The sequence below is a fragment of the Chroicocephalus ridibundus genome, chromosome 4 (genome assembly GCF_963924245.1).
Source record: "Chroicocephalus ridibundus chromosome 4, bChrRid1.1, whole genome shotgun sequence".
Classification (NCBI taxonomy): domain Eukaryota; kingdom Metazoa; phylum Chordata; class Aves; order Charadriiformes; family Laridae; genus Chroicocephalus; species Chroicocephalus ridibundus.
Window position 1 is genome coordinate 73,476,761 of NC_086287.1, and position 24,992 is coordinate 73,501,752.

General features: G+C 63.3%; 1 protein-coding gene across 1 annotated transcript; it reads left to right on the top strand.

Annotated features, from left to right (window-relative positions):
- Positions 1–575: 575 nt before the first annotated feature.
- CARMIL2 (capping protein regulator and myosin 1 linker 2) lies at positions 576–24,968 on the top strand. Its single transcript, XM_063334075.1, has 40 exons — positions 576–799; positions 2,129–2,220; positions 2,356–2,406; positions 2,718–2,777; positions 4,063–4,184; positions 4,451–4,551; positions 5,113–5,183; positions 5,761–5,834; positions 6,697–6,772; positions 6,852–6,940; positions 7,311–7,405; positions 7,561–7,647; positions 7,894–8,003; positions 8,401–8,478; positions 8,815–8,891; positions 8,990–9,094; positions 9,588–9,657; positions 9,862–9,943; positions 11,462–11,558; positions 11,883–11,940; positions 12,411–12,583; positions 13,327–13,395; positions 13,994–14,087; positions 14,170–14,265; positions 14,697–14,825; positions 15,795–15,908; positions 16,046–16,221; positions 16,371–16,458; positions 16,912–17,028; positions 17,514–17,580; positions 18,806–19,074; positions 20,816–20,919; positions 21,374–21,782; positions 22,039–22,158; positions 22,501–22,537; positions 22,709–22,777; positions 23,068–23,361; positions 23,542–23,649; positions 23,944–24,054; positions 24,166–24,968. The coding sequence occupies exons 1-40, from the start codon at positions 760–762 to the stop codon at positions 24,339–24,341; spliced, it is 4,455 nt and encodes a 1,484-aa protein (XP_063190145.1). The 5' UTR covers positions 576–759; the 3' UTR covers positions 24,342–24,968.
- Positions 24,969–24,992: the final 24 nt, after the last annotated feature.

Consider the following 24,992-nt stretch of genomic DNA (forward strand, 5'->3'; position numbering starts at 1 on the left):
TTGGGGCAGCGGTTTTGTCATTTTGGCGTGACACCTGGGACGTTTCTGCTCTGGTGAAGCCCTGCCTGCAGCACCCTGCAGTGGGTGCCAGGTGCCCATCTTCTGGAGAAGCCCCCATCTTCTGGAGAAGCACCCTGCAGTGGGCACTGGATGCTCATCCTCTGGAGAAGCACCCTGCACTGGGCACCAGTGCTCATCCCCATTAACTCCCCTTGCAGATGCCCGGTGCAAGGTGATGGGTTCTGGGCTGACCTCCCCATGCCAGGAAGGGTGGAGCTGCTCTTTTCACGCTCACCGGCCATCTTCAGGCAGATCTATGTCTCCATAAACCACCTCGAGGGGCTGCAGGGCAGGAAGAGATCGTGGACCCTCAACCCTTGAAGGCTGGAGCCGTGGGGAGATTCTGCTGCTCCTGGCTGGGAGGCGCCGGTGGGGTGTCCCGCTTGCCCAGGTGAAGCCATGCGGGAGGAAAAGAGCTGGGCCAGGGACATCCTCTCCTCCCGGCGGGGCTGGTGGGCTGCAGGCGCCGTCGCTTTCATTTCTCTTCTCTTGCTCAGGCGGTAAATCTCGCCTGACGGGGCAGGAAGAGGCACCGAGCGCCGGGAGGGGGAGGAGGCGCCGAGGCGGCAGCGCTGCCGGTTGGTAACCTCAGCGCTTCCTCCCAGCAGGGTGCCTTTCCCGCGGCGCCCGGGGATGCTGCCCTGACACCCGCATCCCCGGGGAAGGTGCCACCCACGCCCCCCACCCCGGGTCCCAACCATGGCTGCGTCCCCCGGAGGGATCCCCGCTGAGCTCCAAGGTAAGCATCGCCTGCCGCCGCGCTGCCGGGGCACCCGTGCCACATGGAAAGCGCCAGTACGGGGCCTGCTCGGCCCCGGTTTGCCGTGCCGGCGTTGGCAGAGCCGCTTTTGGGTTCCTCATCGTCATCGGCTGCGGGTCAGGGGAATCTGAGCAGGGTGTGGGGTATGAGGGCTGCTCCCCCCAAAACTCGTGCGGCTTGAGGATGCTCCTCGGGCCAAAAGCATCCCCAGGAAAACAGGCTGGATCCTCAAGGACATGCTTCTCCGTGGTTCCTGCTGCTGGCTTTGTGGGTGCAGCTTGGTGCTGCTCACTCCCGTGGGCTTGGAGTCCCCCGGCCGGCAGGGGGTCCCCAGGGAGTCGTGGCCCGCAGCCCTGCCCTGCTCCCCACCAGTGTGGGGGATGTGTGGGGTACCACAATCTTCGCTCCTCTAATTGAAGAACCAAAAGGCCGCGGAGGTCTCGGGGGTTCCCCATGCCCTGAGTAGTGCCCGGCCATGCCCCACAGCCTTCCCCAGCCCCCTGACCCTAAACCCAGCCCCACCGAGGCTTGGAGCGGGGTGGGAAGGAGCCGGGCCGCTGCGTCCCCCGCTCTACCAGGATGGGTCCCTGGGGACGTGTGGCTCAAGTCACCAGACCTGCGGGGCTCTCGGCAGCCTCGGCAAGGGCTGGAGTGAGTGGTGTCATTGCAAAAACCTGGTTTGCTTTGCCCGGCGATGGGCAGTTGTTGTTCCTGTCCTGTTCCTCCAAACGGGAGGCGGATGCTGAAGGCGGCAGCGATGCTCGCCCTGGTCCGTGGCGGCTGGGAACGGCTGGTTGGCAAACACCGGGGAGGCAGCTACTCTCGTACAACACGACCTCACGGCCGAGAGAGGTGCCAAAAAAACGCAAAAGCAAAACGCATCCCCAGGCTGCACCCTAGGGGAGCCAGGACTTGGGTGTCCAGTTGCTCCCTAGCGATAAATTTCGGAAGGAAGGAAGAGAAACCAGGATCCAGCGGTTGCTCAATGCCAGCTCCCAGGGAGCAAGGCTGAGATGAAGCTCGTGCAGTGTAAATCGGTGACCCCGAAGCCCCGTGCTTGGTGGAGGCTGCAGAAGCTGATGGAGGAGATGGGTTTATCACCCAAGCAGCAAACAGGACCCAAAGCCAGTGAAGAAGCCCATGGCTCAGCTGAGAGAGCGACCAGGGTCTGGCCATGGGGTGTGGAGGGAGAGGAGTTGACTCGGGCAGGGTCATGGAAGACGCCCACATGCCCCGCTGCCCTTGGGGACGGAGAGGACCAGGGGTGGCTTCGGCCACCTCAATTCATGGGGACATTGGTCTTTTCAGAGGGCATCACCGCCTTTCTGGGGACGAAGAAGGTCCTTCTGGTGATGAGCATCCAGCTGCAGGTGAAATCCAAGTATGACGACTATATCCTGGTACGTGCGGAGTCCAGCCTGGGTCCTGCTTTCCCGGTTTCCCCAGGCAGTCGTTTCATGGCTGTGGGGGGGATGGGACAGGGGTGGTTCCTGTGTCACCCCAGTCCCCTGTCACACCAGTGTCCCCCTGCCTAGGTGCTGACGCCCTGGCGAGCCTACGTGCTGCCGGTGATGCTGCCGGTGAGGGTAAGTGCTGGGGACCCTGCGCCACAGCAGAGCCCGTGGGTGCCAGGAGGACATCACTCGGCTGCTTGGGGCACCGGGGTGGGCGTCCCTGGGTCACCTGGGCCACCAGGTCTGGAGAAGCCCCCAGGAGCAGGGTGAGGAGGAGGACGGGGTGAAGGGGAGAGGGTTTGGGGTCAGGGGGCTGGGGAAAGCTCGGGGGCATGGCCGGGCGCTACTCAGGGCACAGGGAAGGGTGGGAGCTGGGGGGGCACCCTTGGGCCCCCCTTCCCCATCAACGCTGGGGCTGACCCCGCTCCTCTCCCCCCCACAAGGTTCACAGCAGCTTCAGCTTCCTGGAGGTGAGGGAGATGACGGTGCGAGAGCCCAGCTTGGTGAGTGGCACCCACCACCCAGGGCAAACCCAGCCCAGGCACCCACCCCACCTTGTGCCCACCTCCCCCCGTGGCAATCCCGGAGCCCACCATGGGGCCCAGAGCGGGGGGTGTCCTGACCCCCCGTGGCACATTGAGGGTCACCACTGATGACCTGTGAGAGCTCCGCAGGGTGTTTGTCCCTTTGCCACCTCTAAAGAAATCCTCTTGTGTCCTCTGTCGGGGTGTCCCCCGCAGGGCTGGAGGCACGGGGAGGCACCCGGGGGTGCTGGGGGGGTGCCGGCGTGGCAGCGCCCGGCCGTGGCACCTCCCGCTTGGCGGGGACAAGGTGACTAACGGCTGCTGGCTTACCGAGGTGAAGCCAAATTTAGCAGGAGGGTGTTTTAAACCCCGGTTAATCCTCTTAGAGAGAGGCGTGCGCGGAGGGTGGATGCCGCCAGCAGGAACCCGGGAGGAGAGAGGAACGGGATGGCTGGCTCGGATGTGGCGGCCGAACCAGGGCTGCGGTCCTCGTTAACCTCTTTTGGTCATTAAAGCGTCGTCACCCACGGTGGCCCCCAGCCTCCAAGCAGGGTTCCTGCCGCTCGGCGGGCCGCGCAGCTGAGCTCTGGGAGAGAAATAAAGAGGAACGGGGCAGAAAGCAAGGAGCGCTGGGGTTGAAAGTGGAGGGTGGGCAAGGTCGGGGCGGGGGGGGGGGGTCTGCCTGGGTGATGGGAAGCCCCGGGGTCGTGGATACGCAGTCAGGGCGCAGGCAGGGCCGAGCCCCGGGGCGCCGGTGGGAGCGCCGGCCTCGCGCGCTGCCAGCAGATAATTGTCATCTCGCTCCCACGCCTCAATCAGCCCGTAATTAAATCAGGGAGCGTGTTGCCATGGTTTTTTTTTTTTTTTTTTTCCTCTTTCTCCCTGGTAGGAACCGAAAGCCTCAAAAACCCGATTAGATAAATTCAGGGAGGGAAAACTCCGTTCCTCCAGCTGCGGCTGCTGCAGGCAGAGTGAAGGCTTCTCTCGCCCCCACCGCCTTGGGCTGCCTTTGCAGCAGCTACGCTTGAATTTCGGGGAGGTTTATGCCTTATTCTGGCATGCCACGATCTCCTTAATGTATTTTTATGCTCAATTCCTGGCGGTCGCCGCCTTCCCTGTGCTCCCAGCGCTCCAGCTGGGTTTATAAGCAGCGTCTGGGTGTTTGCAGCCAGGAGCTGATGGCTGTCACCGTCGTGTCTGGGGGCTCGGGGACGCTGTGTGCTGCCAGCTCGCTCAGGCATCTCCACTCCTTCGGACCCCACAGGTTGTCATAGAAACGGATGCAGCATCCTATGCCTTCCGGTTCATGTGCTTTGATGATTTGGAGCAAGTTGTCATCCATGTCACCATGTCACTTAAGAAGGTCTTCCCAGACTCATCCCCTGGGTAAGGGTCTTCTGCTCCTCAGTGGTGGTTGGGTAGGTACCAGAGCAAACTCTTTGCTCAGAAGAGCCCCAAATACGGGGTGGGTTCACAATTAGTGCCTTCTAAGAGGAGAAAACCACACTGACGGAGGCCGGGCCCTGCTCCCCAATCACGTTGGGAAGGATAATTCTAGCCACCCTCACCCACAGGGGCTGTAGTTAAGCACGAAGCGGCGGGGATGCTCTTCTCCTCGTCCGCCACCATGCACCCCTCTGGTCCTTCCCCAGGACACTGCTCAAGAACTCCCCCCCCAACCTGTACGAGAGGATCCGGCAGATCACGGACTCGCTGGAGGAGGAAATGCTGCAGAGCAGCCCCGGGCCCTGTGGTAAGCCCTTTCCCCCCAGCCCCTGCAACATCTCCCCCAGGAGGGTTGGAGCACCCTGGGCACCGTCACAGCCTGGCCTCCGTCATCACCAGCTCTGCTGACAGCCCCCACCTCCGCTGGGAGGACACCCGCGGTGGCTTAGGTCACAAGCCCCCCGCCCCCCATCCCATGGGGCAGGAGCAGGTTTTGAGGGGCCGTAGCTCCCCAGAAAGGAGGAGGATGTAAGTGTCCACCTGTGAGAATGTACGGCTGTGGATGCTTCCACCCATCTCATCTGGCATCGCTGCAGAGCCAGGGGCTTTTCCTATAGCCTGGTTTAGAGTAGGCCACCTCCGTTATCATCACCCACTGCACCTTGCCTGGTACCTACAGGGATCAAGCAAAGCCCCTGGAGTTGTGTGATCATTTTTGGGCTGGCACTAGACCATGCAGGACAATCTGGCCCCCTTGAGGAGGGAAGGGAGAGCCTGCACCCTCCTTTTCCTGCTTTCTGCCTTCCCCAAAGGTCTTCTCTGTGTTCCCATGGGAGGGTCTGCCACCAAGAACGCCTTCTCTTTGCAGGGGGGTTTTCGGAGACCTACGCTGCTTTATGCGATTACAATGGCTTTGCCTTCCGCGAGGAGATCCAGTGGGTAAGCTGGTCTGTCCCATGGAGAAGAGACGATGGCAGCATACCGCTTGGCAGGCAGGGAAGCAGGATGCTCACAGGGCTGCCGGGGCTGGGAACATCCTAGGGACATCCCAGAGCAGGGAACTGCAGTTTTGCCTGGCTTGAGTTCCCTTTGCCCTTTGGGATGAGATGTCTTGGACCAGGCTGTTTCCCAGACTGGAAGCCTGGGACCTTGCTGGGTGTCCCTAGTGGGAGGAGAAGCCATGTGGGGCCACAGCAGGACCAGCTCGCCCTCCTCTTCCTCTGGGACACCGCCTCCAGCCCACCTCTCCCCACACCCTCATTCCCACCAGCCTGGGGATGCGTTGCCTTCTGCTGGTCAGTCCCTGCAGAAGAGGTCCAGGACCCACCGAGCCATCCTACCACAATGGGACACGTGCCCTGCCAGCTGCAGCACCGGGGTGGGGGGGGGGGTTTAGGCTCGGGGCTCCCCAGGGGAGGGTCCCCGAGGGCTCAGCCCCCTCCAGCGGCGTCGGGCGCCCGAGCCCACCCCAGCAGCAGGTGCTGAGCCTGACCCATGTATCTGTCCATCCGTACAGGACGTGGACAACATCTACCACAGCCAGGACTGCCGGGAGTTCAACCTGCTGGACTTCAGCCACCTGGAGAGCCGGTGGGTCCCCTGGCCGCGCCGCGTGCCGTGCCGTGCTTCCTTGCCGTGAACTAGTCCCTGTCCTCCCCTTCCGCAGGCGGGGGTGGCCCAACGCCCTCCTCTGCTCACGTTAGAAGATTTATCGCTTTACACGCTCCAAGGCCGCCACGTCTGCCGGCTGACGCTCCCCCGCACCAAACACGACGGGCCCTGTCCCATGGGACGACAGCCCCAGAGGCCGGGCAGCCCCACCCCACCTCGCCTCCCCGGCCATTTATAACACTGAAATAAGCCCACGAGCTGCTCACGGAGGTGAAAACTGAACGTCACGGTGGCTTCTGGCCGCTTGTGGCTGTCAGGTGTTTCCCTATGCAAAGCAGCCAACGCCGCTCCCCCTCACACGTACAAATATATATCACAAATGGCCGTTACGGGGTTATAACCTCATGGCAGGGCCGTGAGCGCTGCCCGTGCCTGGATTCATCCCCACGAGACTCAGCCGCATCTTCATCCCGAGAAAGACGGAGCGGGGCTTCAGCTGGAACTTGTTTCCAGCTGAGCAAAAACCTGCATTTTTCTTCGCACCGAGAGCTCAGAATTAAAAAGGGGGAAAAAAAAAAAAAAAAACACAACCCGAGGTTTTGGCAGAAGCGTGTAATTATTTTAATTTTTTTTTTTTTTCCTCTGAGGGAATAATCTGGGGAAGCTGAGCTGCATTTGTGGGTTGCTTTAGACTCACGGACCCCATGTTGAAAGCAGCGTTGGGGCACCCTGGGGTTGGGTGTCTCGGGCCATCCCTGGGTTTGGGTGTCTCGGGGCACCCGACTGGGACCAGATTTGGCTCAGCCTGGCCCCTGACTCCCTCGTCCTTGTCACCCTGCAGAGACGTGGCACTGAGCATCGCCGCCTTGTCCTTCAACCTGTGGTTCACCAAGCTCTCCTGCAAGGACTTCAGGCTGGTGAGTGCCGGCGCCTTGGCGCTGGGTATGCTGAAGATGATGGTTGGGTTTCCAGAAAGGTTTTCTTCTCCCCTGCTAGAACCAGGAGATCTCGGAGCAGCTGCTCTACATGCTCAGCAAATCGGTGACGCTGGAGGAGCTGGTGCTGGAAAACAGCGGGTTGAAAGCGTAAGTGAAGGCCTTGCAGAGCCCTGGGGTGGTGATGAGCAGGGTCTCGGCAGCCTGGTTCTGCCCCCTTCATGTGGATGAAGCTGGGTGGTCTATGGGGACCCCCCCACGGCCAGGGGGGTGTTGGTGCCCCATCCCCTCCTTAGCATGAAGCTCACTAGGAGCAGAGACCCCCCTCGTAACTTGGAGGCCAACAGACATCACCCACCCTTGGAGATGCTCTGCTTTCTCCTGCTGGCTCCTCAGATGTAGCCAGCTCTGCCACATGGACAGGAGCTGGTGGCACATCCCCATAAGGCTGCAGGGTTGGTGGCCACATCTCCTGGAGGTGGCCATAGCTTGCTCAGACAGGTGGCCCTTCTCCCCGCAGGGACTTTGCACAGAGGATGGCCCAGGCGCTGAGCAACCATCCCGACTCTGTCTTGCACACCATCAACCTTGCTGGCAACCAGCTGGAAGACAGAGGTACCCAACTTCTGGGCTGGGATGAGTTTCCACCCATGAAAACTGATGTTCAACTCCAGATCCCACTGGCAGCTGCCCCCCCGGTGTAGCTCGGGGTGGGATGGACACCCGCCTGCGCTGGCACAGCCCCTCATGGCTCTCTACTCTTTCATCAGGGATCGTTGCCTTCAGCCGGCTCATGGAGAAGAATCCTAAGGGTCTGCAGAGCCTCAGCTTGGCCAGGACGATGCTCAGTGCCAAAGGTACAGCCCGGCATCCCGCTCCCTGCCCAGGCGCCATCGGGAGGCTGGGCACGGTGGTGCCTGGGGACAAGCTGGCCCCAATGGGCTGGCTGAGGGGCTGCAGGGCCACCCCGGAAAGGGCATCTTCAAGGATGCGATGTCCTGCTGCCCCAGCTGTAGGAAAGCGTCCCTTCCTCTGCTCTGTGGCTCTCCCCGGTGCAGGGGACCCACGGGCATCCATCCGTCTCTCCCCCTTTCCTGGAGCAGGGATGAGCACGTTATGCAAAGCCCTCGCAGACAACAAAGCCATCGGATCCTCCCTCCGGCACTTGGACCTATCTGGAAACCCCGGCACCCTGGCTGGGGACGACATTAGCGTGAGTGCCCGGGCTGCAATGGGGTGACACCGCCTGGGGTCTGTCCCCTGCATGGGCTCGATGGCTTTGGTCCCCTGGGGTCTGCACCCTGCCTTGCAGCACTGCAAGGATGGGGAAGTCATGGCTGTGACACCTCCCTGCCTCCCCAGGGGCAGCTGGGGGATGCACTGGGGACATCCCCCTGCGTCTCCTCACGGGAGGGTGGGAGATGCCACCTGGAGCCAAGGAGGCATCCCAGGAGCCAGCAGCACAGAGCTGGGGTCCCCCTGTGCAGGATTCATCCCTGTGCTCGGCAGGAGGGAGGGGGCAGGCTGGAGCTGGGACTCCTGGGCTGTAGGGTGCTGGGTGGGGGGGGTCAGAGTCCTGGTCAAAGCCACTGAGCCCCCTCTACCCACAGAACCTGCAGAGCCTCCTCCGCCAGTGCCACTCGCTCTCCCACCTCAGCCTGGCCGGCACGGATTGCCCTTTGGATGCTGTGAGTACCCACGCAGGGGGTCCTGGCAGTGAGCGTCCCCCCTCCCAAAAACCCTGCCACCCCGTCCCAACTGGCCACGGGGCTGTGGAGACACAGTGGGCAGCCAGCCCAGCGATGGCCTGCTCCGTGACCCCTACCACGGGCGGGCTGGGGGACTTGGGGTTCAGCAGGAGAAATAAGGGAGCCCCAGCACGGGGCAGAGACACCCGCCCCCCCCTGCCCTTAACATCCCCTGCAGTTCATCCCATACCGTCACCCCTCCCTCCCTGGGCTGTATGAGGGGCTGCAGCACCAGCCGGGTCCTCTTCGACGCGGCTCGTATCCCTACCCCAACAGCTCTTTGGAGCCCTGGTCCGCGGATGTCACACCAGCCTCGTCCATCTGGATCTCTCCAAAAACGTGTACTCCCACAAGTAAGCCCCTGGGGTGGCAAGGAGGGGAACACGGTACCCGGGGGGGGGTGGCTGGTGCTGGGCAGTAGGTGATGCCACGTTGTGCCCATCCTTTTCAGGAGGGTGAAAACCATCTCCCCTGACGTCAAGGAGTTTTTCAGCCAGGCCTGTGCCCTCCGGCACGTCTCCCTGGCAGGTACCAAGCTGCCAGCGGATGCTGTAAGGTGAGGGGGGGACCCTGGCTCAGGGCTCTCCGTGTTGGGAGGGCTGGTGGGGAGGACGGATGGGGCTGTGAGAGGCAGAGCTCTGGGAAGGATGTCTTCTCCAGCACCCCGCACCCACTGCCTGGACCGTTGCGGGTGCCCCACGGTGGGTGACGGTGATGCTCACACTGCTGGGTGGCTTTGGTGACTTTTCCTACCCAGGGGCAGCTGGGGGATGCACTGGGGACATCCCCCTGCGTCTCCTCACGGGAGGGTGGGAGATGCCACCTGGAGCCAAGGAGGCATCCCAGGAGCCAGCAGCACAGAGCTGGGGTCCCCCTGTGCAGGATTCATCCCTGTGCTCAGCAGGAGGGAGGGGGCAGGCTGGAGCTGGGACTCCTGAGAAGGATGTCTTCTCCAGCACCCCGCTCCCACTGCCTTGGACTGTTGGGGATGCCCCACAGTGGGTGATGGTGATGCTCACACTGCTGGGTGGCTTTGGTGACTTTTCCAGGGCGCTGCTGCAAGGGCTGGCAGACAACAGTCACGTCAGTGACCTGCGCCTGGATCTCAGCAACTGCGAGGTGAGGGCCAGCACCCATGGGTGCCGTCGGTCCAGCCTGGGGGTCCGGTTGTGGCAGCTGAGGGGCGGTGGGGGGCTCAATGCCTGTGTGGGCAGGTCTGCAGCCCTGTCCGCCGTGGGGCTGGGGTGACCTTCCCGACGGCAGGATCTTGTTCGCAGGGCTCGGCGCCTCCCCTTGTACTGATGTCTTGCTGTTTCTTCCAAGCTGAGATCGGCGGGGGCCCAAGTCATCCAGGATCTCATCCCTGACGCCAGCTCCATCAGCGACCTGGACTTGTCTGACAACGGTAGGTTGCTTTTTCCCCACCTGGGCGAGCATCACCTCCATCTGCAGGTCCGGCCACCGCGGGCTCTTTGGCAGAGGCCAGCTCAGCCCCAGCGTCTGGTGAGCTTGTAGGAGTCCCTGGGGAGGTGGGTAGGGTCTGCTGCACTTGCCTGCCTCTTGATCATGCTTATGCAACGTTAAACTGCACTTGGCACCTGTGAAAGTCCTCCAGCAGCAGCAGCTGCAGTGTCACAGGCTGTGTCCCGCGGGGGTGAAGGCACCCAACAGCCAGCAGTGGCTTCCTGCCTGAGAAATCACCACCTTGTCAGGCTTTGTGGGTTCCACCCCCAGCCCAAACCGGCCACCCCTCTGTCTTCCCCAAGGCAGGCAGTCCTGTAAAGGTGCCCCTCTCCCTCTGGTGATGTGCTTCCCAGCCCCTTCCATCACCTTCCAGCGTCATATCCCATGGTGAGCAGCAGTGGTGGCCCTTGTCTCTCCCCTCATTCAGAGAGAGCATCTCTAGCACCGAGCATGGGGCGATTCCTTCGTCCCCTCCTGCCTCAGGACATGCCAAAAATTCTCATTTCGCATCTGTCTTGGTGTACAAGCCTCTTCAGCTTGCTGAACCCGAGGTGGTCTCGCGTTGCTAGCTCAGGGTTTGAAGCATCGTAAAGGTCTCCTTGGGCTGAAGCTCTTCTCACCTCTCTGCAGGAATTTACAGTCCTGCTGTGGCCACCGAAGCCGTGGGCGAGCAACACTAATTATCACAAACATCATCTCTGCTGGCTCTTAATGTCACCTAAAAGGCCCCAAAGCTTAAAGCAGCCTTGGGAAGGTCTTTCAGCAGACCTTGCAGCGCCTCGACAGCCAGATGGCTCTAGGAAAGCTGATGTGGTTTGAAGTCATTCAAAAACCTGTTGGGGCCACCAATGCTCCAAGAGCTCGCTCTCTTACTCAAGATCTCCGGCCAAGAGTTGACAAAGGGCACTTCTATTTAGGGCTGTCCCAGTAGAGCGGCTTCGTGCAAGAGGGACAGTCCCGTAGGTGGTGTCTTGGTTGCCCCAGGCTGGCAGATCCCTGGCCTGGGGGAAGGGTGTCACCTTGCTGGGTTACCCTGAGGATGCCACAGCTGCCTGCAAGCTGGGAGAACTCCTTCTGTGTTGTCCAGGGTGGTGGGGAGGTGATGGAGGGCACATCCCTGTGGGATGGTGGAAAGCAAGCACCATCTTTAGCTCCGTAAAGGCTCGCCGTGGCTCGGCACAGCCTTGGCACCCCAAATGGCAGGAGTCCCCAGAGAGGGTGCTCCATCCCTAGTGTCACTCCCCAGGGACCCCGGCTCTGCACAGGTCTTTGGTCTTCTTGAGGGAGCTGTGAAAAAGAGGAAGATGCTCAGGAGTTGCCCTGGGCATCTCTACCATCCCGTGGTGGCAGCTTGGCGGCTCTGCAGGTCACCCTTGAGGGACCACCCCGCCACCTTCATGCCACCTCTGTGGTCTGGATTGCTTGGAGCATCCCGGTGGGTGTCTCCTGTCTCTCGCAGGCTTCGACCCTGACATGGTGACGCTGGTGCTCTCCATTGGCAGAAGCAAATCCATCAGGCACGTCTCTCTGGGGAAAAACTTCAACATCAAATCCAAGTAAGTGCAAAGTCACAATGCCCAGGACAGGAGCCGTCCCAGCACTATGCACCCAGCTCCCCTCTCTCTCCCCATCCAAGCCCATGGGCTGGTCGGGAATGCCAGGGATGGCCTGCCCGTCTTGCCTGCTCCAACCCAACGGGGAACTGTGTGGGGACAATCACCTGCTCCTGGCACGGTTCCTATGGGACCGCAGGGGCTGCAGGGACAGGGCGCAGCCTCCGGCAAGAGCAGGAGGGAGGATGGAGCTCTGCCAGCGCCGGGGAATGCGTGTGGGATGCATGAGGGATGATGCTCGTGTAACCCTCCTCACCTCTCCTGCAGGGAAGGGCTGTTGGATGTTCTGCACCGCATCGTCCAGCTCACCCAGGAGGACGACTGCGTAAGTCCTGTTTGTCCTCAACCGTCCCACCCTCGGTCACCCTCTGCCACCACCCTGCCGGGGTGCCGTCCAAATCCCTCACAGCACAGTCTGGGAACAAATCTCCCTCCCTCCCACTGCCATTCAAATCCTTCTGCTCTTATTTTCCTCCGTCTGCGGCAGCTGCTCAGACAGAGAAGCGAGAGCTCTTCCCGTTCATCTGGGAAAGCGGGAGCCTGTGTCTGGCTAAAGGCGCGGAGGAGATGCCTGGTGTAACCTGGCAGCAGCCCAGCTTCCCAAAAAAACCCTCTTTCCTCCTCGCTGCCTGCCAGGCATCTCAGCAAAATCCAGGGTGTTGCCTAAGCACCTATTGCCCTCCTTTTTTGGGGGGGTTCAGTATGACTTGGGCTCCCCAAAGCCAGCACCGGGGAGCCACCAGCCCAGTGGCTGCCAGCCAGGCATAGAGGTTGTCCTCCTTGTCCCCCTTACAGCCCCTCCAGTCCCTGTCCGTGGCCGAATCACGTCTCAAGCTGGGAACCAACGTCCTGCTGAGCGCTCTGGGCAGTAACACCAGCCTCGTCGCTCTGGACATCAGCGGCAACGCCATGGGGGACACGGGGGCCAAGATGCTAGCCAAGGCCCTGCAGATCAACACAAAGCTCAGGTAGCAGCAGCCCATGTCACCCTGTGGGTGCCCTTCCCACCTTGTGCCGGGTAGCCCCGATACAGTGGTCCTGGTTGTGATGCTGATGCCATCAGAGGAGGCTTATCAATGGCTCCTGGTGGCCATGGATGCATCTCTGGACCATTCCTGATGCGCGGTCAGATGCTGTGACTGTATCTTGCTCTCATGGCAGTTGTCTGGCAGGGCTGGCAGGGGATGTGTGAAGGGCAAGAGAGCAGCTCAGTCCCTGCCCCGGCACTTGCCAGCTCTTTGCCGGGCTCCTGCACAGCCCGGGATGCAGCAGCCGGACCTTTGCGGTCACTTGCCCTCACCCCACGCTCTGCCATCAGTTCCTAAAATGCCATTTTTGGACCCCATTGTCCCCACAAAGGCAAGGCAGGTATGTCTGCAGGGGACAGGGAACGGGGAAGGGTCTCCCAGCCAGGGCTCTTCCTCTGGGGACTTCACCCCCGGCCAGCAGGGTGGCATCTGCCTGGCCGTGTCCTCCCTGCCTTTCCCTCCCTCCAGGCAGCCACGTGCTTTACAGCTCCTTGCGAAGTCCAAGTTTAGGCTTTTGAATATTGAGATTCAGATTTTTTTAGCCCCACTTACAGGTTTTCTGGTGCCTGGGGGTCAGCCTTGCGCTCACTCTGCCTGGCACACCACAGTGCCCCAGGGGGTGGGCACCCACCTCGGGGCCACGTGGCTGCGGGCAGGGCTCACTCGTGTCCTCCTCTTTGCAGGACCGTGGTTTGGGACAGGAACAACACAACCGCCCATGGGCTCCTGGAGGTGGCTCAAGCTTTGGAAAGGTAAGGAGGGAGCAGCTTGGTCCTCCTGGCTTGCTACCACCAAGCAAAAGAGCCTCCAGCATCAGGATGTCACTGTCCCCAGGGCCTCTTGTCCCCTCGAAGCAGCAAGTGCATCACACAGTTGCGTACAGGTCCCCAGGGAGCTGGTCTATGGCTCGGGTCTTGAAGCCAGCAAAGCGACCTGCCACCCGTTTGGTGATGACACCTTTGTTACCAACCTCAGGGTCTCCCCCAGGCTCTGCTTCCCAACCCAGCACAGCCCCACGTTGCCTGTGGCAGCTCCAGCAAGCCCGGGGAGGAGGATCTGCTGTTGGTGGAGACGTGGTGCTCTTCTCCCTCCCCATGAAAGATGGGTAGAAGTTGTCCCCCTGCCCAGCAGACCATCAGGTCTGGTGTTTGGCCATGCGGGTTCTCCGGAGGTGTGAAGAAAGAGGGATGGATGGAGAGCCTGGGCAGGAGGTCGCTGCTGCTCCTGTGGGGTTTGGTGCTGGCTGGACCTTGGCCATCCCTATCTCCTCCAGGCTGCTGTTAGGTGGGGATGAGCCCTGGGAGGCAGCAGGGTCCAGCAGCACCCTCTCACCCACGCTCTGCCACGCAGGAATTACACCCTCAAGTCGATGCCCTTGCCGATGAGTGACGTGGCGCAGGCGTACCGCAGCAGCCCCGAGAGAACGGAGGAGGCGGTCCACAAGGTGATGGGGATGCGGATAAGAGGGGGGACACGGGGCCTGGGCGTCACCAACACCCAGCTCATGGCTCCTGCCTGCCGCGCAGCTCCAGTCCTGCCTGACGAGGAACCAGCTGCGGCGCACGCTGCCCGCACAGACCTTCCGCCTGCAGCAGGGCATCCTCACCACCTCCTCCGAACAGGTTTGCTTGCCCCATCGCCGCCCTCCCTTGCCCCAGCCAACCCTGGCTACCTCCCGTGAGCTCTTGCAAGCCCTTTCCACCTGTCCTGAGCGGAGGGCAGAGCGGTCCGGAGGGATGAGAGAGTGGGGCCAGGCAGAAAGAATGTCTCCAAGGAACCCTCCTGGTTGCACCCGTGCGTTTCATGCATACGTGACGCTGGGGTATCTCGCTGCCACGTGACCCCACGCGTGCTCGCGAGCAAACCCCGGCCATGTGGCGTCGCCATTTATTCGGCAGGGATGCTCTGGGGGCAGCAAACCGCCAGTCCCCCCAGCTCGCCCCATCGGGCAGCGCCAGCGCATCCTTCTGCCGGGAAAGTCACGGCAAGGAGCGGGGAACTGGCAGTGCTGCTCCGGTGTCGGTGTGTGACGCAGCCTCTCCGCGCGCTCCAGATGGTGAACGAGATCTGCCTGAGCGTGCAGAAGCACGTCGACATCCTCAGCGCCTGCTCGGGCAGGGAGGCGGAGGCGGACATCCTCTGCGCGGAGGAGGCCATCAGGAACGCCAACCTCTCCATCAGCGTGAGTCGGCCCCGCGGGGAAACCCCTTCAACCCGCCCGGCTTCGACTGGGGATCGAAGCGGGTTATTGATTAGTTAATGACATAGTTAACCAGGAGTCGGGGAACAGCGGAATTGTCAACGCAACAGATGCACGTCACCAAGCTCTTGCAAAATGTTAAAGAACAGCTGCGAATTTCGGAACCCTCTTCTAGAATAAGTCCCAAAATGTTCTCAATCCCTTCCACCCACCCACCCCCCCCCCCCGGCCACACACATGCCTGTGCCCCCCTCCCTGGGGCAGGTGGGTGCTCCAGCTTTGGGCACACCGCGTGGCCCACGGATGCCCACGCTGGTGAGAAACATACACACACACACCCCCGGCATCCCCCGGGGGTTGTCCCTCCTTGGGGCACCTTCATCCCACCCCGGCTGGACTCAACCCAGCGATGAGTGTGCTGACATGGTGACGAAGGCCACCGCATCGCCTGGGCACCTCCTGGCACTGCCAGCCCTGGTTTGATCCTCCTGGTCCCCCACTTCTCTCCTCCCCGTCACACCTTTTCCTCCTCTACTTCTCTTCAAACCCCACCCCCCCTTTTCCTTTTTCCCAACTCTCTTGGCACCCCCCTCAGGAACTTAATCCGGTGGAGACAGGATTTAGGAGGACAGTGCCGATGGTGGAAAGATGGTGAAAGGGTTAGGAAAGGATCTCCCCCGATGTGGGCATCAGCATGGTTGGGCACAGGGTGGGAAGGAGGATCAGTGGGCGGTGGGGAGCGGTTGAGGGTCTGGCTGGGGGGCGACACACAGAGACCATGAAGGGCCCAGGATGCCCAATCCTGGCCCAGCAAAGCCAGAAGGTCTCTAGGTCTCCCCAGCTGATGGTCTTCCATGGGGTAGCCAAGGACACAGGCTGCGCATGGAAGGATGGAAGGCAAGGATGAGGTGCCACGGGATGATCCACGTCGTCTCTCTCTTCCCATGGCAGATCCTGCCCCTCTTGTACGAAGCGGGAAACACCCCATACCAGAACGGCAAGCTGCAGCACAAGCTGGAGTGTCTCACGGAGGAAGCGTCGCAGACCTGCGTCCGGGAGATCCAGGTGGGCACCCATAGTGAGCTATCGGCAGCACGGGAATGCTCGTCAGCCTCAGCCTGAGGGACGTGGTGTGTCCTGGAAACCACACAAATCCTGATAGAAAAGACCCCGAAAACACCCCTTTCCTCCCCAAACTTCAGGCGATCATGCAGGCAGCGCTGGACACGGCGCACAGCCTCTGCCCGGCCGTGGTGCAGAAGAGCGGGCTCAGGGACCAACTGGTCAACGCCATGTCGGAGCGGATCTACCTCCAGGACCACCTCAACCTCAGCACCGTCCTGGATCAGATGGTCACCGACGTCTTCAGCAAACTGAAGTGGGTGACGTGCTGTTCTTCTGGAGCCCAGGGCATGTCCTGGGTGCTCCTCTGGGTGCCACCAGCAAGGCTCTCCCTGTGGGGGCCAGCCCCACGGCTTGCAGGGGCGGTGGGTGCTGGCCCTCACACCCCACTCTCTCCCCTCCCAGTGAAATCAAGCTGTCTGTCACAGCTGCTGTGGCCGACGGCATCGTGGACGCCGTGCTGGGAGACCTGACTGTCGCTCAGTGCAAGCTGGTGAGCGCCGGGGGCTGTCAACCCCTGCGGGATGGGGATGCGGGACCTGGGATGCAGGATGGGGGGGTCTGGGTACCCTGGCATTGCCTGGGCGACGGCCACCGCAGTGACCACAGGTTTGCCACCCAGGAAAGCAGGACAATTCCCACCCAGGCTGGTTTTCCTCCCAGGTAATCCTCTCCTGGTGCGGTCACCGCAGCATTAACATGTCCCGAGCGGAGTCTGGGAGCTGCCGAGTAGTGGGGGGGTGCTGGGGTGAAGCCGGGCACCAGCCGCTCGTGCACCGTGGGGCAGGCGTGGGGCAGCTGTGCCGGGGCTGGCAGCCGGCTAATCGGCCCTAAATCCCCTCGCAAATCCCGGCCGCAGGCAGGGAGCGGAGCAGAGTGGAGCACGCAGGGCGGCCGGGCGCGCTTCAGCCCCCGGGATAATTTAAGCACTTCCTAATGGTTTTAGGCAGAGAGCCTCCCCAAGCTGGGGCTCGACCTCCCGACGCTGCTGCGGGAGCCGGCTGAGGACGATGCCGCCGCACCGGCGAGGGGCAGGAATCCTTCGGACCTCGCTGTGGAGGAGGTAGGGTCCAATCCAGCCACCGCGTGATGCCCCGCACTATAACCACCTTTTATCCGTCTTACCGGATGATGCCGGGCTTAACCACGCTGCCTCTCTGGGTACGCGCACCCCTGGCACCCCCCTCCAGGACAGTGCTAAGGCAATTAGACCGTTAGCCAGCCCGGCCATGCTGCCTGTCCTTCCAGCACCGGGAGCTTGTCCTTGCGGTGGCCCACGCTTGTCCCGGCCACATGCAGCCCCTCTGGCCAGCCATTGCTTCAGGACCTGGGATCCAGGAATCCTGGCTGGGAAAGCATCCCATCTGGTGTCATGGGTGGTTTCGGTGCCGGACCAAGATGAGGGGGTGCAGCCCTGGGGGTCCAGGGTTGATTGCACCCATCACTGGGCCAAGCCTGGCTGGCTCCGGCTGCCGCAGGGATGCCGCTAGCCATGGCCACAACCAGCTCGTCAATGCCGCAGCCACCGCCATCCCTCTCTCCCTGCAGTACAAGATGGCCCTGCGGAGGAAAAACAAGCATTTCAGGAGCATTCGGCCCACGGCAACCGTGAGAAGTAAGGCCACCGCGCGGCTTGCCCTTTGCCATGGCTCAGCCCGTGCCATGGGGCACGGCAGGGTCGGGGCAGGGGGGGGGCTCGTGGGGCAGAGCCATCGGCCACCATGCCACAGGCTGCCAGCAGCACCTGGCGCGGGTCTGGCACCCTTCGGAGAGCCTCTCCAGGATCCGGTCCCTTCGGAGAGCGTCTCCTGGATCTGGCCCCCTACGGAGAGCCTCTCCCGGTGCCATGGTGCGGCTCCGCAGGCAAAACTCATCTTGAGCTTAATCTTGTGCCATTTTTGCCGGGGTGGGGGGGGGGGGGTCGGGTGGTCAACTGGCTCATCGCCCACGGGCAGTGGGGTAAATGCCCTGAGCTCCCCCCGCAACATGTGTCCAGGAGGGGGGTGGGAGGTTTGTCCGTGGCTGCGGATGCTACGGCATCTCCCCCTGCCATCCCAGGGACCAGCCCGCGCATGGGCATCACGCCCCCAGCACTCCTGGGGACCTGGCACAGGGGAGGGGACATTGCCCACGGGAGCTTCTGCTGGGGGGTGCCCAGGGAGGACGGGGGGGGGTTGGGCAGGATCCAGGGGGGGTCGCAGGCGATCAGCCGCTGCTGGGTGACTTCTGCTTTTCGGGGCTTTGGCTGCGATGCGTATTTGGCTTTGGCTGAAGCAGAGCTCGCGCCAGCCCCCGGCACCCAGGTGTCCCCAGGGGACCCCTGATGTCCCCGAACCCAGCAGCATCCTGACCCCTACCCAGAGGGTAACGGGGGCGGGGGGGGGGAGGGAGAGGCTGCCCGCAGAGCAAAACGGGGCGCATTTGTGGGTGCCCAGTGCCGGGCCAGCGCTGGCAGGGCTTGTGCCATACAGTTGCTGCTTGCCACAGGTCTCTGGGCTTGTTGGGGGGGGCAGGGATCGGCTCGCTCCCTGCCTGAGCATCCTCCCCTCCCCCCCCCCCAAACCCCCGGAGCGTCCCATGCACGCAAAACCTCCAGGGACCGCGGCAGGATCCATCCCCGGCAGTGCTGCCGCCGCAAAGCTGCTGCCCCAGGGGGCCACCGCGCAAGCTCTGGGTGGCCACGGCCACGCTCCCCTCCCCGCGGCGTGGCACGCCACGGCGCAGCCAGCGCGTGGGCGAAGGTGACGGCGGCGGCGATGATGCTGGTGGTGATGATGATGATGGCGATGGGGAGGCCTGGCGAGGCCGGTTGCCAAGCGGGGCCCTCTCGCCCCTCGTAGGTGTCTCGGAGCTGGAGCCGGCGGCTGGAAGGGACGCCAACGGGCTCCGAGCTCACCGGGCGCCGCCGTCACTCAGCCTCGCCGCGCCGCCGGCACGCCCTGCCTCCACAAAGGATGCTGAGCCTGCGAGCGGCTCGCTCCCCGCCACGCAGCCTGCCGCCGCCGGATCCCTTATGGACCTGCCGACCGCCGGCGAGAAGCTGGAGCACTGCACCAAAGCCAGGCCCCGGCCCAACCGCCGCCACAAGCAGCCCCCCAGCAAACCCAATGTAAGGAGAGGGGGATTCTTGGTTGGCGAGGTGGCGGGAGGGGGGGGATTTGTGGTTTGGTTTTTTTTTTCCTTTTTTTTTTTTTTTGTTTTTTCGTTTTTTCCCCCCCTCCGGAATTATTGCAGGTGTTTGTTGCGAGGCAGGAAAATGAGATGCGCGGAGGTTTTATTATCCTGCATTTCAGCCAGAGCCCCCTTGGAGGAGGAAGGGAGGAAAGGGGGGGGGGGGCAGCCCTTAAAGGATGGGCAAGGGGGGGGTTTGAGGAGGCGGGGGGGGGGGGCACAGGGAAATAATCCATCCCCTTTTCCTGCTGCCTGTTGGGAGATGCCGAGCGGTGGGAGCCGGCAGGGAGGCTGGGGCCGGGGAGCCGGCGGGGGGGGGAATGGTAAAAACCCGCAGAGTTTGGGCGCAGAGGGCTGGCGCGTTCGGCAATGGCTCTGGCTGCCTCTATTCCTCTTGCGCCCAATTTGCTCCCCCCCCCATCCAAAAGCCATCAGCCAAGCACTGGTGGCCGTGGTGGCTCCTGGTGACGCTCGTGGGGATCCACCGGCCGCGGTGGGGTGGGTTTTGCCTCCCCCCCCCCGCCCCCCCCCCCCGGCAAAGGGCAAACACCTGGGGATCCTGCCCTCAAAGCCCCCTTCCCAAAGGAAAAGTAACTTTTGGGTGGAAATCCGGCTCCGTGGCTGTCCCCAAAGCCGGATCCTGCTGGCATCACCTTGTCCCCCATGCCACCGGCATGTAGCTGGATCCTTCCACCTGCCGGAAAGCCCTGGCTTGCACGGCCGTGGTGGTGCTTGCCCTTGGACCATAGTGGGACCGGTGGGACTGGGAGAGAGGTGGGAACTGCTGGAGGCTGGCAGGGGCCAGGCAGGGCCTGGGGACCGTCACCTTGTCACATCTCTCCTCGGCAGGATGGGCACCCAGGGTTGGCCAAGGCTTGAGCGAGGATGGGCTTTGACGGATGTGATGTGACAGGGAGAGCAGATCTCGGGTGGCTGGAACGGCTCCCGAGCGGCATCAATCCAGCCGTAATGAAAAGTCGTTATGGATTGAAATGCCACCGATGGGGAATTGCCTCCCTCTCGTCGATAGGAAGCCACCGATGCGGTGGCACGTTGTTGGGGTGAGGAAGGCTTGGCTGTGGCATGGAGCGTTTTGCCATGGGTGGCCTTCATCCAGGCCGTGGTGGCACTCCAAGGTTGGACCCGAGGATGGGCACCAGCCTGAAGGATGCAGGTGTGGGTCCATGCAGGGCACCCGCTCTGTCACCCACTGGCAGTGTGGGTGTCCTTTCCTCGGGGCTCAGATGGAGGAATTGTCCCTGCCAAAGGCTTCTCCTGTGGGGACAGCGGGGTCGGAGACATGGCCCAGCCCTAGGAGGGCTTTAGCAGGATTTGCCATTTGTGTGTCACCAAGGAGGGTCAGCGGCACCTTACCTGTCTGTAACACACGGGTGCCTGCATGGGTATGGATGTCCTACCCCAGCCACCGTGCTGGGGTGCCACCAGGTCCCCAGACATGGCACCCGGCGGGGTGCAGGGGGCTGGCAGGAGCTCCCGATGCCCCGGGAGATGCTGGGCTGCAGCCGATGACAACATGGTTTGGCTTTTGTGCTGGACGCATGGCGAGAAGGAGGGTGCCAGCACCCATCCCGCACAGGCACCCACTTGTAGGTGGCACCTCTTCATGGGTGGGGGGTATCTTCGCCCCACACCAGGCTGATGGCCATGCTTGCTCACAGGTGCAGCCCGTGGCCTGTGAGAACAGCGAGGACAGGAGCATCACCCGCGTGGACGAGGGGCTGGAGGACTTCTTTGCCAAGAGGCTCATCACAGAGGAGCTGCCGTAAGCCTGGGACTGGGTCGGGGGTGTGTGTGTATGTTGTCCCCTACACCCACCCAGCACCCTGGCACGCACCCCTCCCCGCAGGATTTCACCTGCCCTGCAAACGCTACTGGTCCCAGTGCCAAAGGGACGCTGGGGAAAACATCCCTCTTTACGGCAGGCACCCGGCTTCTGCATCGCCAAGAGCAAGGCTGGTGGGATGCAGCCGTGGGGCGCGGGATGGGGCCCAGCACCCCATGCCTACGAGCCCGGGGAGGGGCTGAGGGGTCTGTCCCACAGCGGGGAGGCAATGGGGCAGCACCCGTGGAGGTCCCAGGCTGGGAACAGCTGCCCTTGCTGGGGCAGCATCGTCTCAGGTGGGGTGTCTGGGGTCTGGATCCGTCCCTTTGGGGGGGAGCAAAAAATGATGCCTGTCCCCTCAGCTCACCTTTCCCAACGTTTCATCTCTCCCCAGCCCCACGGCGCCGGAGACCTGCCCAGGATCAGCCCCTCTGGCTCCCTCCGGCTCCCGCACTCTCAAGAAGAAAATCGGGAATTTTTTTGCCTTCAAGAAACCCAAATCCAGGCTGGGCTCGAGGTGTGAGAAGGAGCCCGAGGGTGGCCCCGCCGCCCCCAGGAGCAGCAGACGCTCGATGCTCAGTGACATTTTACGGGCCCCCAGCAAGGCGGGCGAAGGGGGCAAGCCGCTGAGTAAATCGGAGGAGGGGGGGCTCGCTGCCGAGCTCCGGCCAGAGTCCGAGCACTGCCAGACCCCTGACTCGGCCCGCAGAATCCGGCCCAAGTATTCGCGGGAGGGCAAATCCCAGTCTCTCATCCTGCTGTCTGGGGAGGACGAGGACGCGCTGGGGGTCAGGCATGACAAGGTAAGTGCCGTCACCGAGCCACCACCGCCAGCTCTGCCGACGGGTGCTGCTCCCACCCAAGGGTGCTGGTGGCGGGGTCAGCTGGGTACAGCAGGGGGGATGTGGGGACACCAGAGTGATGCTGGGGACGTCCCTGCTGGGTTGTGGCCGTGCCTTGGTCACCCTGGGGGGGCACGGCTGGGGTTGGGGACCTGGGTGCCCCGTTGGTGGGTGCTGTGGGTGCCGTGCCCCTGGCAGGGCTGTGTCTGTCCCGCAGAAGAGGCACCTGGAGAAGAGCGAGGGGGAGCTGCCCGGCTCCTTCGAGCAGCGCGTGCAGGTCATGCTCCACCGCATCGGCGTCACCAAGGGCCCGGCCGCCGAGGGCAAGAAGCAGCAGGTGGGGAGCTGCTCCGCTTTTGGGCTGGATCCTGTGCCCGAAGGGTGGGTGGAGGTGGTGGTGGTTGGGGGGGGTCTGTGGCAATGGGGTGTCCCCTGTCTGGGATCAGCAGCACCCACATCTGTGCCACCACTGCCCGTGACCTCTGTCTTGTCACCTAACTCTCTGCGAGGAGATCGGTATGTGGGCTCCTACGCGCTGCGTGGTGCCTGTCTGTCTGTCCCTCCTTCCCTGGCACCCGTCCCCTGCAGCCTGGCAGCACCCTGCCCTCCACCACCCACGGTCCCTGAGGGTGCTGCCACCCTGACCCCCTCCCCTTATCAGGTTTCTTTCTCCTTGCAGAGCAAAGACAGCGAGATCAAGAAAGCCGGCTCAGACGGTGAGGGGCCGCATCCCCCCCACCCGGCTGGGCACACACGGGGTGGGCACGGGCAGGGCCCCCTCGGGCTCCCAGCTGTGGGTCCCACCACGTCCTTCCCCCCCCCTTGCTGGGTGCTGGTGGTGCTGGGTGGACCCCAGCATGCTCATGGCTGGTGGCTTGTGCTTGCAGGGGACATCGTGGACAGCTCTGCCGATTCCCCCCCCTCCCTGAAGGCCCGCACGCACTCCGTGTCCACAGGTGGGTCACCGGTGGGTGCCGGGGGTGGTCATACCAGCCCCCTGGGCAGAGGGCTCTGTCACCTCTGCTGGCACCAAGCGACGCTACAAGGGGGACCAGCGCCACCAGGGACTGGTGGGCACGGGCAGGGTCCCTTGCCCCCGTGGGCGCCCAACCCTGGCCATGGCAGATGTTAACCCAGACCCTTGCCCAGTCCCTGGGGTGGCTGCAGGCTTGGTCCCAGCACCAAGAGCCATTCCCTGGGGATGTCGCTGCCAGGCACCCACAGCTCTGCCCTGCCTTCCCCGCAGACGCACCCTTCCGCAGCCCGGCCGCCGCCGTGGAGCCCCGGCCGGCCTGGAAAGCCCTGGGGAGGCAGCTGACAGCAGAGCCACAGGCCACCACCTCCGACCAACCCCGGCGCTCCTTCCTCCTGGCCGAGCCCGGCGGGCCAACGGAGCCCGGGGTCCGGGAGGGCTGGAGCAGCAGCTTGCCACGGCCAGGGAGGAGCGCGCCGGCCACGCTGCCGCGGAGGGTCAGCCACGGCGGGGAGGTGGGTGCTGCCAGCCCCCTGCCCACCCTGCCCGCACCGCCCGACACCGAAGGTAGGGATGCTGATGGGGTCACCCATTCGGCTGCTGGCGTGTTCCCAGGGCTCCTTGGGAATGGAGAGCAGCAGGGACCCCAAGCACCCAGCGCTGGGTGCTGATGGGGGGGGGGGGCTGCCGGCAGGTTGCAGGGGGCTGCCGGCACCCACCGATGGCACCTCCCTGCTGCTTTTCCAGACAACCGGCTGACGCCGCGGCTGGCGGTGCTGTGGGGGACCGGCCGCCGGGCTGTGTCCGTCCACGAGGAGCAGCTCAGGGAGCCCGAATGCCCGGCGGAGCTGGGAAGTAAGTGGGGGCTGGAGTGGGACACACCCCCCCCCCAGTCCCAGCCTTGTGCCCCATGCTGAAGGAGGCAGGCGGTGGTATGGTGGCATCCCGTGTTACATGGTGGTGCTGCCTGACTCAGCTGGTGGGTGGCTGCCCGTGGTGATGGCATCGCCACACTGGGAAGATCCTGGGGTGGGGGGAACTTGGCATTGGGATCAGCCCCGGCAGGAGCCGGGCTCGCAGGCAGAAATGGGGCAGGAGCCAGGCAGCTGCACCCCACCGTAACGTGGGGCTGGGTTCTGTTTCCCCAAGCGGGCACTGTCCCCCTGCGCCTGCGGCGGTCGCCCGTCTTCAAACGGAGGACCAAGCACGACTCCCTCCCGGAGCCGGAGGGCGAGCCCCGACCGTCCTCGGATGCTGCAGGTGAGCCGTGACGCTCCCCTCCCTTGCACCCCTGCTAACGCGGGTGTTTTGGGGTACAGAGGGTGTTCCCCGTCCCCCCCACGCTCACACCACCCCCCATGACCCCTCCAGGTGCCACACCGCAGGACTGGCCCCGCGCCGGGCTGGAGGGGCCGCAGGCTGGAGCGGGCACCGAAGGCGAGCGGCCGCAAGCCCTGGCACAAACTGTTGCGAATGCACAAGACTCAGCAGCCGTAGACCAAAGACGCCTGGTGCCGGGCCGGGGGGAGCCAGCCCCGGGACAGTGAAGCACCCTGCATGCCATCACCACTGTCCCCAATAAAACCCTGCAAGCGAGCACACGGTGCCGGCGTGGTCGGCAGCCGGGGTGCGGAGAGAAGAGATGGGGCACAGGTCTGCTCCCGCCCGGGCTGCGGCACCGGCTTACCATGGCATCGGCCAGCTTTCGCTGCGGGGACGGCCACCAGCATCGCCCAGGAGGGCTGGGAATCCTGCTGGAGCCCTGGGGATGCACCTGAGCCGCGTCGCCTTCTCCGAACGGTGGGGGAAAGCTGGTGGTTTTAGACAGGCAGCGGCAGTGCCGGCAGCCGGACGTTTTCAGCAGGCGTTACCAGGACCCTTTCACCTCTCCAGCTCCTCACCCCGCCGGGTACCGCTCCCTCCAGCTCCCCCCTGCCCCAACCCCCGCCAAAGACGCAGGTTTCCATCAGCGGGACCATGACCCGCGGCATTTCAGCACGCAGCTCCGCAGCCTCGCCAGCCCCACAGCTCTCCCGGTGGCACCAGCGTCACCTCAGCACCCAAGCGGCTTTCTCCCGTTGTCGACCCCCGCTCTGGACCAAATGCATTCCTTACACAGATGTTTACGACAAAGCAGCAACATGCTTTTTTTTTTTTCCCCTTCCCTCCCTTCCCTCCCCCTTTTTTTTAATACAAGA